Raw genomic sequence first — 14,705 nt, 5'->3', positions numbered from 1 at the left:
CATTGCTGACTATATTCAGTGATAACCATGACTAAATATTAACCTTTTAGATTCCACCATTGAAATCTGATTGATAGGATTTAAAAGACTGTATCTTCCGTCAGAAAGCGTCAAAATTTCCTGATAGAGGAAGTGTTGGGCTAAGGTCAGAAAGAGTAGTGGAGGGGAGGCAATGAATCAACTCCTTAGCTCAACAAAAATCTGCTGATCAATTTTAGAAGTCCTGGTTCTAGAAGGTCGTGTTCACGATCTTACCAGACTGTCTCATACTAAAACCCATTGTAATTTCAAAGCAAGCCAGAGCATCTTGCTGAGTTAGCAGTTGTGTGCTATCGCATAGCAGAAGGCAATGCAAAACTCTCCAGAACTACCAGATATTAAAGGTGTCCCCTGGAACCTGTGCGAATCTCCTGAACAGTAGATAAAGCTTTAAAAATGTAGGCTTCATGTGGTCTGAACAGTAAATACCTCTTTGCACATCAAGCAGTGGTTACATATAGCATTTAAATAATAAGCTTGAAAAGCACACAAAGGGATTTGCTCTTTCGATTAGATTGATTTTTGTTTGTGGATGTTATTTGGACTCCCTTCGCTGTGGAACAAGTCCCCTACAGTTGCCATTAAAGCACTGAAAGCTTCCCTTTTGTTTTTAAATGTCAGTTTGAGCATAGCTTCATTAAATCATTTCACAATTAACTCCCTGAACATCCAGACTCTTTTTAAAGCATCAGACCCATCTGAATCACATTTGTTTCCCAGAAGAGTGAGTCCAAAGTGGTATCCCCAAGTGTGTATCCAGGAATTTGTATATTTGACTTGTGGCTACACAAAATACATATGGGAGCCGTGTGGGAGGTGGAGAGAGGATTAAAGCTTTCTCCCTGGGCCCATGAAATACCATAGCTTCTTGCCCAAAATGCAGGGCTCGGAAACCAAGTCATAAGGGAAAGATGTCTGGGTAAATCTAGGAAGACTTATTCCCAAAAGAACTATAAATGAAGTGAACTCAAAAGAGTTGTTAGTTTAGGCCAGTATGTACAAGCAGCAATGTTTTCAATGAGGCTGTCTGACTTCCATGTAGCATCTATCCTCTAAAGCCCAACTTGAGATCCCAACGTGCCTCCTCGTGAACGTAAACACGATCCCAGAGGTCCGAGGTCTGTGTCACAGCTTAGCCACTGGCCATGATTCCCTTCCTATGTGGTTATGTGAAATGCCAACAAAGTCAGAAATGAAACTGTAACCTTAAGCTAACTATCTTCTCATTAACAGAGAAGCAGCTGAGAACTTTGTCCATTATATACAGAAAGCTCTCCTGCTTCCTGAGAGCTAGGCCAAGTCCTCCTCTCAGAAGAGCTGACAGACGGTGACCGCAGCACGCTGCGTGCCGCTGCTAGCCCTTGGTTCCCGCTGCGTCTATACTTACTTGGAGAAGTGGGAGAGGTGGCCCCTCCTTCTGTTGATGTAGTTGGAGGTTTTGTGTCTGGCACTGGCAGAGGCACAGGCCTAGCCATTGGTGGCGGAGGTGGTGGTGGCAACATTGGGGTAGGAAGGAATGGATTGTGCACCTTGCCTTGGCTGCTACCATTGGGCTGCCAAAAAACAAGCAAACAGACAAAAATTATACTAAAAATCAGCTATTTGGAACCTCCAGCAATAACAATCTAGTTGAGAGCTATGTGCAGTACATTTACAATTACTTGAGAAGTGGCAAAGGAAGTGCTGGGTCAAATTCTCCATTGACTTCAACTTAGTCTGTGATCCTTGTGAAACTACGGAAATTCTCCCCTTTAAACATTTTGTCCTATTTGCAGCTGGTCTAAAATGCCCTGAATTAATTCAACTACTCTTTACATTTCCTGCAGCCACTGCCTCATGCTTAGTTAGGGTTGAGGCAGTATTTTTGACCCCTTTAAATTCCCCAGTTTCATGCCTCTGTTATACCCTTAGGATATCAGTGCCTAGGACTTGAGTGAAAATTTCTTGAAGATACTGCTCATTAAGAGGAAAAAACAAGCATTTTTGGTGGTCTTAAAAGTCATGCTGGTATCTTATTACAGGAAAATGAATGAGTGTGTATTAAACTGCTCTCCCACATCCCTTCTGAGTTAGCAATAGTGTAGCTCACAGTTTAGATGCCATTAGGATCATACGGAGAAATGACTGAGCTTAGAACTGCTTCATTTTACACATTAGGGAAAAAACCCAAACCCCTGCCTCCATTTAGTCTGGGCTGTGGTCAGTCACAGGCAGAAGGGGCCCAGCTGTAAAAGTGTGGTCTTTCGATTAATCACCAGAAAAAAACCTACCCATAAGTAAAAGTGTGTTCAAGTATTACAAAACCAAGAAGCAGGCTTGAAAAAAAAAAGCCATCCCTTTCCCCCAGCTTGTTAAGTTTACATTTTAAATGTAACACAGCCTGGACACTTGAAAACCGTACTGCTAGATGCCAAATACCATTGTAAAGAGAAAGTAGGACAGCCTGTGAATCAGGTGTTCCATTTTAGTGATAAAAATGATGAGATCACTTTCGACAGCACTCTACAAATTGATCTCTCTGCAGTTCTTCTGGCACTGAGCATTGGCTTTTCCATTGATGATAAAAGCTCAGCTTTAAACACAGATCCATATTCTAAGTACTGCTAAAGAAAATAATATTTTAATTCCTGTTAGGGTTTCCATTAGCCTGAATTACCGGGGACAAAATACTCATACTGGCAAGTCCTTGGGACGTTGTTTTCATTTCACCAGTGCTCTGGCACTGACAAAAGGCCTTAAAGTCATGTAGGTGCAAATCCCATTTGTGCTAGAGCAAAAAGGGGTTCAGGGCATATATAAGACTCAGATTAACCTGCGTTTAACTTAACAGAACTCCGACTGACTTCAAAGACTGCAGTTACTGGTATCTGCAGTAAGAAGCAATCCTTCAGGGACATTTATTTTTCCAACATCTAGTACCTTTAATAAACTAATATATTAGTGACATCTCTCAAACACTATCTTGTCTCACAATTAGGTCACTTTCCTGCCAAGAAGACCCCTGCTGTATGTTTGTTGCCAGTGTGCTAACAGTTCATAATGCTGAACGGTTTGGGATAAATTACGCAAATGAATACTCAAGGAAAAAGAAAAGCACTATATTGATTTGTTGTCTAGACATAAATGTATCTGCTAACATATTGCAGACATTATTCAAAGCCAGTACTGGCTGCAATAAGTAGAGTCAGTTTTTTGCTGCTAGGGAAGGGAAAGTGCTGAGAGCAATATAGCTTATTAAATAAGTGTAATAAATTAGATGCTAATAATTAAACTAATTCTCATTAACACTTTCAATTGTATGTATATTAGGAGGGAAACAGTAATTTTGCCAGTTATTACTTCATTGGCTGGAAAAGTTCCATGCATTACAGTTCATGAAATATTCAGGGCATTATTTTAGATTTGATTTACATAAAATTTATAAATTCTGTATTTGACTGTAATGCTATTTCAATAATAGCAAAATTATTCACTTTATTTGATTGCAAAGACAAAAAGGTTATTTGAAGCTTTGGAACTCTGCTTAATTTTTCATAGAGATAAGGGGAAAAGATAACTGCTTACAGAAATAACAAACCATAATAAACTGTACTTTTAACATCTTGAGTTCAAGTACTGGTCAACTTGATCTAAAGTGCTATAAGGCACTATTTTTTTTTTTAATGAACTTAGCTGATCTGAAACATCTGTTTCTCACCCTCCCTTTTCCTGCTTCTTCTCCCCCCAACTCTCCCCTGAACTTCAAAAATAATTAATAAAAATTATTCTGCCTTCGTATTTTGCTAACCCTCATTCCACTAGGGTTATAATGCATGCAGCAGTCATTTGTGGAGGAACCCAAAAGGTCACTGTATCACCAGCTCCTCCGACAGTTTCAGTTAATTTCACCACAATGTGGTTGAGTGGTTTTTTGGGGAGGCTTTTTGTTGGTTGCAGTAGAAGCACACTTATTTTTTTCCCTGCTTTTTTTCCCCTTCCAATGACTATTCAAGGTGTGTTCCTGTATGCAACATGCTGTCAAAATAATCCCATGGTTAATTTTACATAGGACAAACACTTCTGAAGAAAGAAAAATGGCTTCCTTACATTTAGGAACCCCACCTGTCCAGCCTGCTGACCAGCGTCGGGGCAGACAAGTTGGACAAACTCTTTCAGAGTCTCCTGAGGATGATAGCGGATTGCTGGGTGTGAGAAGTATGGCCCAGGCTGTTGAATAATGGGTGATGTTGGAAAATGAAGAGTCGATGGTGTTGCATGTGGACTTGCTATAGGAAAGAAAACAAAGAAGTTATAGAGAGTTTTGCCTTTGCAAAGTAGAAACAGTTTAAATCTACCGCAGTTTTTTTTAGTCTTTGTTTGAAATGTACAGTATTGTTTATACATCTGAGCTTCACCATGAATATCTTGGACCACATTCTGTCCTACACTCACTTCATCTAGATCCTGAAAGCAAATGGAGCCAGACATTTTGAAAGATTTTCTGCCTTTTTAGTGGACGCGTATAAAGGAACCAGCAGTCCTTTGTGAAAGTGAAAGCTATTCATCACCTTAAGAGCAATCCTCATCAATCAGGTCATAAAAAAGTGTACTTGGGAGATTAGGGTTGATTTAACTGACATTTCATATAACTTGGATTTGCCCATATGAATTAATTTTATAATGTACTATAAAAGGCTGATGACTTAAAGATGGTCTAATGCTTTCTGTTGTTGGAGGGTTTTATCCACCTCAGTTTAGGAACCTTTACTTTTACTTTAAGTAATGTGTTTTCATCTAATGAAGATGCACAAAGTGACAAGGTCTTTTTGAAAATTGCATTTACATTTCTTCTGAATAATCCTAGGCTGAAATCTTCAGAAAGCCCCCAGTTTGCATTTAGGGGTGAAGTTTAATTTGGTGAGTTTATGGGCCAACAAGCCAGCTGGAAAATGGACTAGAGTGAAGGTACAAAGTTGTAATGTACACAAGCCTATTGGCAGTGACAGATTTTACCCTCAGCCGGTTTCAGAAGAACAACTGCAGCTGAAGAGCCTTAAGATCTCTTGTGGTATGTGACACCTTTGCCCAGTTCCTTGGTCTTCAAGATGTATTGGGTTGGACTTTGCTAACAGTGTTTTCCATTATGAGTTGTCACCATGAGGTAGCAACTACTGCCACTCATAGGTCTATGAATTCTCCTTTTCCCTTCTAAAATGAGAATTCACTCTTCTTTTAGAATGGCAAATGAATTTGATGCAAAAGCTCATCTGTAAATCATAGATTATTTGTCACCAGTCATCGTGACATCCCCATTCCTCCCTTGGCGTGCTATCCTAGTTATCTTTCAAGGGTGTCTATGTGCACATACTGCACTTGTACACCACACATAAACGATTAGGGTAAAGCCTATGCAAGGGAGGTAATATCCTACAGAAACTCATGTGCTGGCTTTGAAGTTAAATATACAAGAGGGGAAAAAAAGCCTTTGGTGCTTCTTGAAAAATTAACTAAAGGTAACTAAAATCAAATACAGATGAACAAGCACTTGTTTTATGATGAATGTTACGAGAACCCCTCAGTTAAATGAAAGCTAAAATCTGCTTCTTAGTCTTGTTCATAGCCAGCTTAATAACTGGACACTTTATTAATAATTTTTTCTTAAGCATTATTAAACCATTAGCAAACTCAGAACCTGAAGATGTGGATAAAGCATGTACTCAGAGAGAGCAGCAAGGAAACCTCCTGCATTATCCTATAAACATTCATTAAGGGTTGGCTGGGCAGCAGTTCTATATTACTTCTTTCTCCATGACTGGATAGGAATGATTGCTTTGACACCACTACCAAAAAGAGTTGCACTCATGGCTGGGGTGCTGATATGGAACGAATATGAAGCTCTCATCCCTGCCATGAAAAGCTCCTGCATTCACCTTGTTAACCCCATGAATCTTCCCAGTCTGCTCCCCTTAATACTGTTTAAAATATCCACAACAGAAAGAGAAACTTATGCTAAACATGTGGAAAACACCCCTGACAACACCATGGAGATGAGGACCCAAAAGTTAGCAGGCAGCCCTCCACTATCTCTGGTCAAAGCAGAAGTATACCCAGAGAAACTCATCTGACAGCATGGGGTATGTCTATCTTATAACAGTGAGATATTGTGGCATGTGGGCTGAAGTGGAAAACCTCTTCCCACAGCTGTGCCGGGTCTGCAAGGCTGCACAAGAAGCAGCATATCCCACACTCCTTGTTATGGAAATGTTGACAGTTATTCCATGGCCAAGGCAAACACCTGTGCGCCCAGCCTGCTCAACCTGTCTGCACATCTGGGCTTATCTCTTGTTTTTTTTTAACAAACCTAGTTAATTATTCCTTAGTCACTTGTAAGACAAATAGTTTTGTTCAGAGTTTGCATCTTAAATTACAGCATATTTGAAAACTCTTCAGATAAAGAACCCAAATCTTCAAAGGAACAAAGACAATTTTCCTGTCCCCAAACTCTTGGGAGAGGCTGCAACTTTGAAGTGTGCTATCAAAGGCAGAGATAATGTGGGATTCACCTAGTAAATGTAGGTGTCTACCATGGAGCTAATTATCTTACAGTCCATGGAGAACTAAACAGAACTAATGGTGTCTAAGGAGCCATTCATCTCATCCAAACTCAGATCACTGCCTTTAACTGGACTTCACTGACCACACTGACTGGCTCACTAGTGGATGTGAAGGAAGCCCACCAGTACTAGCTCCAAGGTAGATACCTCCAGTGCATCTTCAGTTAGGTGAATTCCTCCCAAAGTGTCAGCCTCTGATTTCCCTTACACCAAACCCTGAGGTGTAACTGCTTTAATGACGCTTACATCATAGCCGCTTGACAGGTATAAAGGTATCATCACCTTCTCCAGGAAGCAACAGTAATTTCAAAACTTGTCAAAATATTTTGCCATGAATATTGATTCAACCACAATTGATGCTAAGCATTTTGATGACTACAACAAGATTTTCGTTAGCATACAGCATTTCTGTCCTTTTTTAGATGTAAAACATAATCTTCCTCTCTTCCCTTGTATCTCCTTTTATAGTTTCCCCTTTCCTTGCATGCCAAATGGAAGATGAAGATAGAACTGAGGAATGAAAATTAATGTGGTAAATGTCTAATTAAGTAAAAATTAGATGGAGATTTTTTAAAAAACATTTGCTGTATGAAAGACATTATTATTATTAGAAATAATCCTAGGCACCTAAGTAGTGGGTCTTTCTCTGTTGCTTTGACTCCTCAGAAAGTCAGGGTAGAAAACAAAGTTGAAAGTATTTGTTGGTGATCTTCCCAAAGAGAGAGAGAAGAAAAATGAATGCAGAAATGATCAGCAATAATTCAGGAAGGTAAAATGCCACAAGAACATAGCTCTTCAGAGTCTTGGCAAATTTCACAGCACAGCCTTGAAGGGGAAAGACTGGGGGAAGGAAACGAGACTGAAGAGGCATCAGTCCTCAGTCTGTGCTGACATGAAGGGTTCATTTCTCAGAGCAGATGGATTAGCATCAGAAGTAACAAATGGAATAAGGGTCTCCAAAAGGTTTGTTTTTGCATCTCTGACTGGGAAATACCAAATTTCTCAAGTGGCAAAAGGGAGGGCTCTTTGATGAAAGGTAGAATCTACCTCTATTAAACTGATCAACATGACAAGTGTGCCTGTCTCATGCTAGAGAGAGGGAACTAAAAACTGCAGACCATTACTCTGATGGCTGTGTTGTGGTCACCAATTCTGGTGTATGCAAAACTGGCCTTTCAAACAACTTCTGTGCACAGAACACAACTGTGTTTCCAAATATATTGATCCTTGCAAACATTTTAATCAGTTAAAGGACATGAAGTAGTGGAGCAGGTTGCTATTTTCCCTGTTTGCCTTTAAAAGGGACAAGTGAGCATGGAGAAACTCCTTCGGTCATGATTTTCAGAAATGCTTAATAAAAATAATAAAATCATTGCTTCCAAAAAGCTATGGCTAGGGTGATGCAAACTTTCTTGTGTGTGAGAAGGAGCTGTTAATACTGTGCTTCTGAAGGGATATTCCAAGTCTCAGTCAGTGATTGAAAATTCTTTGGGATCTTCAAATGGAAGATAAAATAGGTCCTGGTCTATTATTTATTTACTTATTGACTTATTATTTATGTATCCCTAAGCAGCGCCATCCTGCTAAACCGTATTTCTCTCAGCATCTTTCAGCCTATGACATTTATATTTTATTACTGACCTCACTAAATGACATAAAAAAATAAGTTCTGTGACCTACGAAAATCTCCATATTCCAGATCAGAACTTCATTTCTACCTGCTGTAGGTGGGGAGGAGTTGGACTAGCTGGCATTACTAAATCTGTTGCATGTGCGTGGGGGTTGGAGGCAGGAATTATCCTTCCATCTCAAGGCAAGCATAAATATTTCAAAGCACACATGATTCTAATTCCATTGAAGCTCATCTGAAACATCCCTGACTTTTTATTGAAAATGAGATGATAATGTATGGTGGCCTGCAACAGATAGACCAGTATTTTAAAACTACTGCTATCGGGCCAAGTGATTATGCAGTGCAGCTGTTGCGTGCTACACTGGATTTTTTAGTGTTTTATGAGTTCATGGTGCTGTGCGGTACAGAAGTAGGAGGATTTTTTCAGAAGGCTGAATTCAGATCTGTAAGTATCCAAGCCTGTCTTCTCTTTTCCTTTCTTGATTTGTAGTAGCCAATAACAAACTAAGTAACCAATAAAATAAGTTGCACTTGTTGATTAGGTTGGCACTTCACATGTCAGAGGCAAATGAAGATGAGCCAGAATTGCGGCTTCTCTTCCACTGCATGATCAGATAATAAAGAATTGGTTAATTTGAAACAGGTTATCATTGTCTTCAGGTATATAGTGCCTTTTTCAGGCTCTTCTGGAACAAAGGAGCAGTCCCTATAAAGACGTATGGGATCCTTTCTCCCAGGGGTGCTTACTGATGTAAAGGGACTTTCTGATAACACCTGCAGTGCTCAGATAGATTTTTCCAACAGCATAGCCCAACATGTGGGGAAGACATTGATCAATGCACCTTCCATCTCCTCTTCCAAAAAGCCTTGCCAATCCCTTTCAAGTCCAGATCATAGAATCATAGAATGCTTCAGGTTGGAATGATCCAGATGACTGGATAGAATTTCTTTCTTCATAAAGTCGTTTGAAGCCTTTGAAAGGGTCATTTAGTGTTGTTCTTCCACTCAGGAAAAGCCTACCACCACCCTGCAATCCTCATCTGTCCAACGAAGTAGCTGTCTAGGGCATCAAAACCTCTCTTCTTTATAGGCATGAGGGTTGGGGTCCATCAAACCAGGCCAACAGTGAGTTGGCCTCACTAGGGCTCAAAACTCAGCTAGCTCCTCTGCAAAGTGATAATTAAGTTTACCAATAGCTCATTAAACATTGATCAATCTTCCTAGAAATAGTAACATTATAATCATAATGAAACAGGATCATTTTTATCAGCTTGTTTTTTGAGGCCATTATAATTGGCTTCATTACAATTAAGAAAGTATTTTTTAAAAAGTCATTTTCCTGGAAATGTTGTAGAACGGTTTGTCCTGCTAGAGATTTCCACTTCAGGATTCTAAGTTGCTTTAACTTCCTGTGTGCTGTTAGCTTCCTCCTAGCATTTCAGTGATGCAAGTGCCAGTTCAAGTTATGCAAGATGTATCCCACCCTTTGTACCCCAAAGGTACTTATTCTGAAAACTGACCATATTAGAGGACTAATTGGCTAAGCCACCATGCTGGCTGATGTGAAACACTTTCAGACACCATGAAACAGCTGTGTTTATCGGAAATATGAAGAGTGACTTTTTAATAAGGAGATCTGGCAACAATCCAAGTTTGTCGAAAAGAACTTACACTTCTGTATATAATACAAGAGGTAAAGAATAGAAGCCTAAAACAATAGCTTTAAGCCCACAGATTTTTGTGGTGAAAGCAGTTACCTAAAGAAGAAAAAAAAAATTAAAAAATTAAGAAATTTGAGCTGGGATTTGCAGAGCTCCGTCCCTGTAACTCTTTCAAAGGTGTCTGAAAGTCCTCATTTTTCTTACTGCCCTTACTAATGGACTTTAGAGTGATAAATGTAGAGCAATTTATTATTCAGGTGAGCAAGGACTTGTTTCTATTTCAATATTGAGCTGCTGTGGGTAAGACTGACCAGTCCTAAAACCATCCCTTTGAAGGCAACTCAGATCATTGGAAGACTTAAATATTGCTTAAGCCCCTTAATGGTGCAAAGGGGCTGTTCAGTAACATGTCTGTCAGGCCCACAGATAAGCTAAGTTCAAACTGATCCTGTCTTGCTATCCCATTTGCAGCGAGAAGGCTGGGAAACGATGAGCACAGGTAAAATTTAGGTATTACTGATACTTATTTCTACATTATAGAATCATAGAATCATTTTAGTTGAAACAGACCTTTAAGATCATTGAGTCCAACCATCAACCCAGCATCACCGTGGTCATTAAACCATGTCCCAAAGTGCTATGGCTACATGTTTTTTGAACACCTCCAGGACTGCTAATTCCACTACCTCCCTGGGCAGCCTGTTCCAACGCCTGACCACTCTTTCAGTCAAGAATTTTTTCCTAATATCCAATCTGAACCTCTTCTTGTACAGCTTGAGGCCAGTGTGAGCAAACACAGACGAAACATTCACAATAGAATACAAACAGCTGACCAATGCAAGAGATAAACAAATACCCTAAATACGATGGATGGAGGAGCTGTTCCTGCCCGTGGACATCAAAAAGAAGGATTGCATTGCAGAATATCCATCTCTCAGCTACAGAAGTCAAATACAGGTGGTCAGCTAAGCAGCTGAAAAAAACCAGACCCATAGTATCTCCAAGTCAGGGCTGTCTATCAGCTCCTTTTTGCTGCTCTGAAGACCAGAGTGGCATAAGGCACCTGGACCCTTTGTTGGGAAACACTCTTTCTGTAAGAGATTTTTGCAGTAGCAAGTGGGAGGCAGAAGGACGTTTGCCAAGGCCCACTGAGTTCCTAGCGAAAAGAAAACATGCTTAAAGCTGTGCTTGGTTGCAGGGTTTATTGGTGTACTCTGGATTGTTGAGCATTTCAGGCTGCTTTTGAGAACCTGTAGAGCTGAACCAAGTGCTGGTTCCAGACTCTGGCAGAGGCGGGGGGCCAGTTAAGTCAGCTATTTTGAGCAGATTGTTTTAAAATCTTGCATGGGAGATCAGGATACTATAGAACCGATTGGAGAGGTAGAGAGTTCAAAATCATACCTTTAAAAAGCACTCCTCCCTGCCAAGATCATAGCTAGAGGTCAAAAAACCCTTTAATTTTACCTATTGGTAGAAATCCTGCTTTGCCCCAAACGCTGGCAACTTTTGCATGTTATTATTGTTTTTAATACACATGATGTATTCTCATATATAAGATAAAAACTACTGCTAGAAGAATATATCATGTCTTTCTTATAATGAAATGCAGTTGATAAGTTTACAAGAAAAATGTAAATTCTCTTTAAAAACTCAACCTTTATGTGCGTGATGATATAATTCTGCTTTGATACTAAAAAGGGCACAGTAATGGAATCTGTGACTTTGGAGTGATATATTGCTGTTAAGTTAATAGGACTCCACATTCCCATTTCTAATATCAGTGGATTTTTTCCCCCCTTTCATTCTGTAGATGGTAAGCTGATACTACATAAACATTGTTAAAGCTATAGTTCTACGCTACAGTAATTCACTTAACTTTAACATGATTTATGGTTCTGTCAATAGAGGAGGTTGAAAATCCAGAGCTCTGATGCTTAAACATGGGTTCCATATTTAAAGCAATAATGTGCTTTTTGTGTGTGGCTGAAGCTAGAAGAATTTAGCATAAAGCAGAGATAAAAATATTATAGTTCAGTGCACTGTTTAAAGTTTAAGTTCATAGCAAAGAGAGCAGAGAAACTGAATACAGAATAAGTGAAAGCATGGGTAAAATACTTTGTTCCTGCAGCACTTTATATGTATGTTATTTTTTTAGGGATGCATGAAATCCTATTAGTATTTTTAATACTCCCCTTTTCTTTCATTCTTTTGCTCAGTTAGATCAGCTTCTTTTGTCAGGATGAGTTTAAATCTGGGTCCACTGTGTTAATCACCCCCCATTCTTCTTTCTGGCACTTACCCTCCAGGCATTTTGCCTCTTTAGGAGATTAAGCGACCAAGTCATCTTGATGCTCTAACATGTCCTCACTGGAGCAACATATTAACACAACTCCTCTGCAAAAGAGCCCTCTTTAGAAGTTTGCTGCAGGGATGACAAATTAACCCAGCATGGTGTCCCACACATCTATCTCAGTACAAATTATTAGTGTAATAGAGCTTTTAGTTATGCATTTATCTAGTAATTATTGAACGGTTATACAAAACGAAGCTGAGCAATCGTGGCCCTTTATGAGGCAATCTCAGTGGGTGGTCTTACAGTTAATTTAGGATAGGACTGTCTAAGCAGTTCACTCACACACAAATTAGCTCAACAGCCTGCTCCTTTAAATGTTTCCTATGTCACAGGCTAATTCTTTACAATACAACAAAGGTAGAGTTTTAATTACACGGTTCCTGACTTTTGTTTAGCTGAAGCTTTAACCACTTGCTAGCTTTCCTCTCTGCCTTCCCCTGCCTGGGATATAGGAGTAGATGGCAGTTTGAGTAGGGTACCTCCTAATTGCTAAACCCTGACCTTGAGGCCATCTGTTAGGGAACTGTTTTTCCATCAGCATCATATTATTTCAAGGTGAGGGGACAAAACCAAAATCTTCACCTACACCTAGGTTAACAGTTTGCCTCGGTAATCTTAAAGGTCTTTTCCAATCTAAATGATTCTGTGACTCTGATTCTATCCTGACATTGTAAACTCATTCTGTGATTCTATCCTGACATTGTAAACTGATTCTATGACTCTACCCTAACATTGTAAACTGGACCCTCGCTTTTACCTGTCACAAAAGCAACGTTCATCTGTTGCCCAGTTATGTTATTCATGGTTTCTACTCAGCTTTGTTTATCCCTGTGCTGTGGCTCTCTCCTCTTTTGGCTGTCTTACATTACTATCCCATGATCTGAGTTGCCTGTATCAGAATGAAACTGCACCACTTTGTTTTCATCAAAATTCAGTGGAAAGGATAAGGTTGCATTGGTCTGCCTGCTGGCAGTATCGAGGAGCAGCCATGGTAGTTGTATGGAATTGGCTATTACAAAACCTCCTTTTACACCCTGTATCTCTGGAGTGACTTAGCAGGAATTTTCACTTTGATTTGCTTGAAGCTGGCTGACAGGACAGCTAACAGGCACTGATAGTTTGGTGACCCTGTGGAGAATTTTGATGGAGAAGGGCACAGTGTCTTCCCAGATATGTGACATAAAGTTTTTGCCACTTTGGCACAAAGAGTACTACCCTGCATAATTTCCCTGGTAGGCCTTGTCCTTATAAAAATCTCAATGTCAATGCTTATTACGGAGGAAATTAATATAATGGGAACCACTCCACTAGTTGACTTTCACCCCTTCTTCTCTTTCTGCTCACACACCCGCTTCCTTGGGTTCTTGTGCTGTATTTCTTGTTTCTCATAATTGTGTTTTCCCTTCATTTATCTTCCTAACATACCATCTCATTCTTAATTTTTTTTCCTTGCCTTTTCTTCCTCGCTTTTTGGCTTGTAGGATCTATGTTGTCATATTCTTTGGAAATGCTTGAATGCTCTACAGCACAGGGTACTGTATATCCTAGGTTTACAAGATCATGGTCAATTTAACGTTTCAGCCAGCTCCAGATATAAAGTCACTAGAGTGTAAGTAGCAGTACATGGAAGCCTAAAACCACTTATGTAAATACTGCTGTCACCCACAGTATTTAAATCTTTCACTGTCTGGTAAAGAAGTCAATTAGGTTAATGTCTGGGAAATTTTGTAAGATGCCAGCAAAAAGTGATGGCTTTGCAAAACTGGAGTGCTGTGGGGAGCTAAGATGACCAACAAATAATCTAACTTGCAGGTAACAAAAGTATGCTGCATAGGAGCTAGAGATCCAACTGCTTGAATTTTCAGTGCTTTGAAAGAAATTCTAAAACTGATAGTGATGTTAAAGCCACCCTATAGGTGATCAATTTACCATCTGCCAGACACTGAATCCTAACCACCCTGGTCCAGGGAAGACATATGGTGCATTCATAGAGTCATGCCCAAAAAACTGCCATCATCCAGTGAGGCTTCATGAATCACTTTGCTAGCTTATCACCAAAGAAACTTGGATCTTACCACCATCTGTTAGAACTACTGAGGAGTCACTGAAGCATTGGCATCCATGTGCCAGCACTCATGGCACATCTGGTCCTTTGGTCAGCCAGCTCAGACCCTCTCTGCTGGCTCTTGCCCAGATGGGTTGAGTACTGGCAGCAGCACCAGTGCAGGCAGGAAACTACTGCACAGCCTTCCACATCACGGTACAGTGCAGATAATTTCAGGAGGGCAGAGGTTTGCCAACTGGATCTTTGAGTGGAGCACCTTATAGCTAAGAAATCCTCTCAAGGATCAACTCCTCCTCCAAGCAAATTTTGTTTCCAAAATGACTCATTGTGGGGATCACTGGGAAGGGCACTCAGTATCCTG

At 40.0% G+C, this 14,705-nt stretch overlaps 1 protein-coding gene across 5 annotated transcripts in view; it reads right to left on the bottom strand.

Moving 5' to 3' along the window:
- NFIA (nuclear factor I A) overlaps positions 1–14,705 on the bottom strand; it is a 246,013-nt gene that overhangs the window by 29,397 nt on the left and 201,911 nt on the right. For 4 of the 5 annotated variants that reach the window (XM_054384297.1, XM_054384299.1, XM_054384295.1 and 1 more), the window contains 2 exons: positions 4,126–4,304; positions 1,427–1,592 (listed from right to left, as the gene is read on the bottom strand). In XM_054384297.1, coding sequence (XP_054240272.1) covers positions 1,427–1,592; positions 4,126–4,304 — 345 coding nt within the window. The remainder of the gene's footprint in view (positions 1–1,426; positions 1,593–4,125; positions 4,305–14,705) is intronic. The other variant, XM_054384296.1, reaches the window with a different exon arrangement.

The sequence above is a fragment of the Indicator indicator genome, chromosome 10, assembly GCF_027791375.1.
Source record: "Indicator indicator isolate 239-I01 chromosome 10, UM_Iind_1.1, whole genome shotgun sequence".
In the NCBI taxonomy this organism is placed as follows: domain Eukaryota; kingdom Metazoa; phylum Chordata; class Aves; order Piciformes; family Indicatoridae; genus Indicator; species Indicator indicator.
This window is presented reverse-complemented; position numbering and strand designations above follow the sequence as displayed.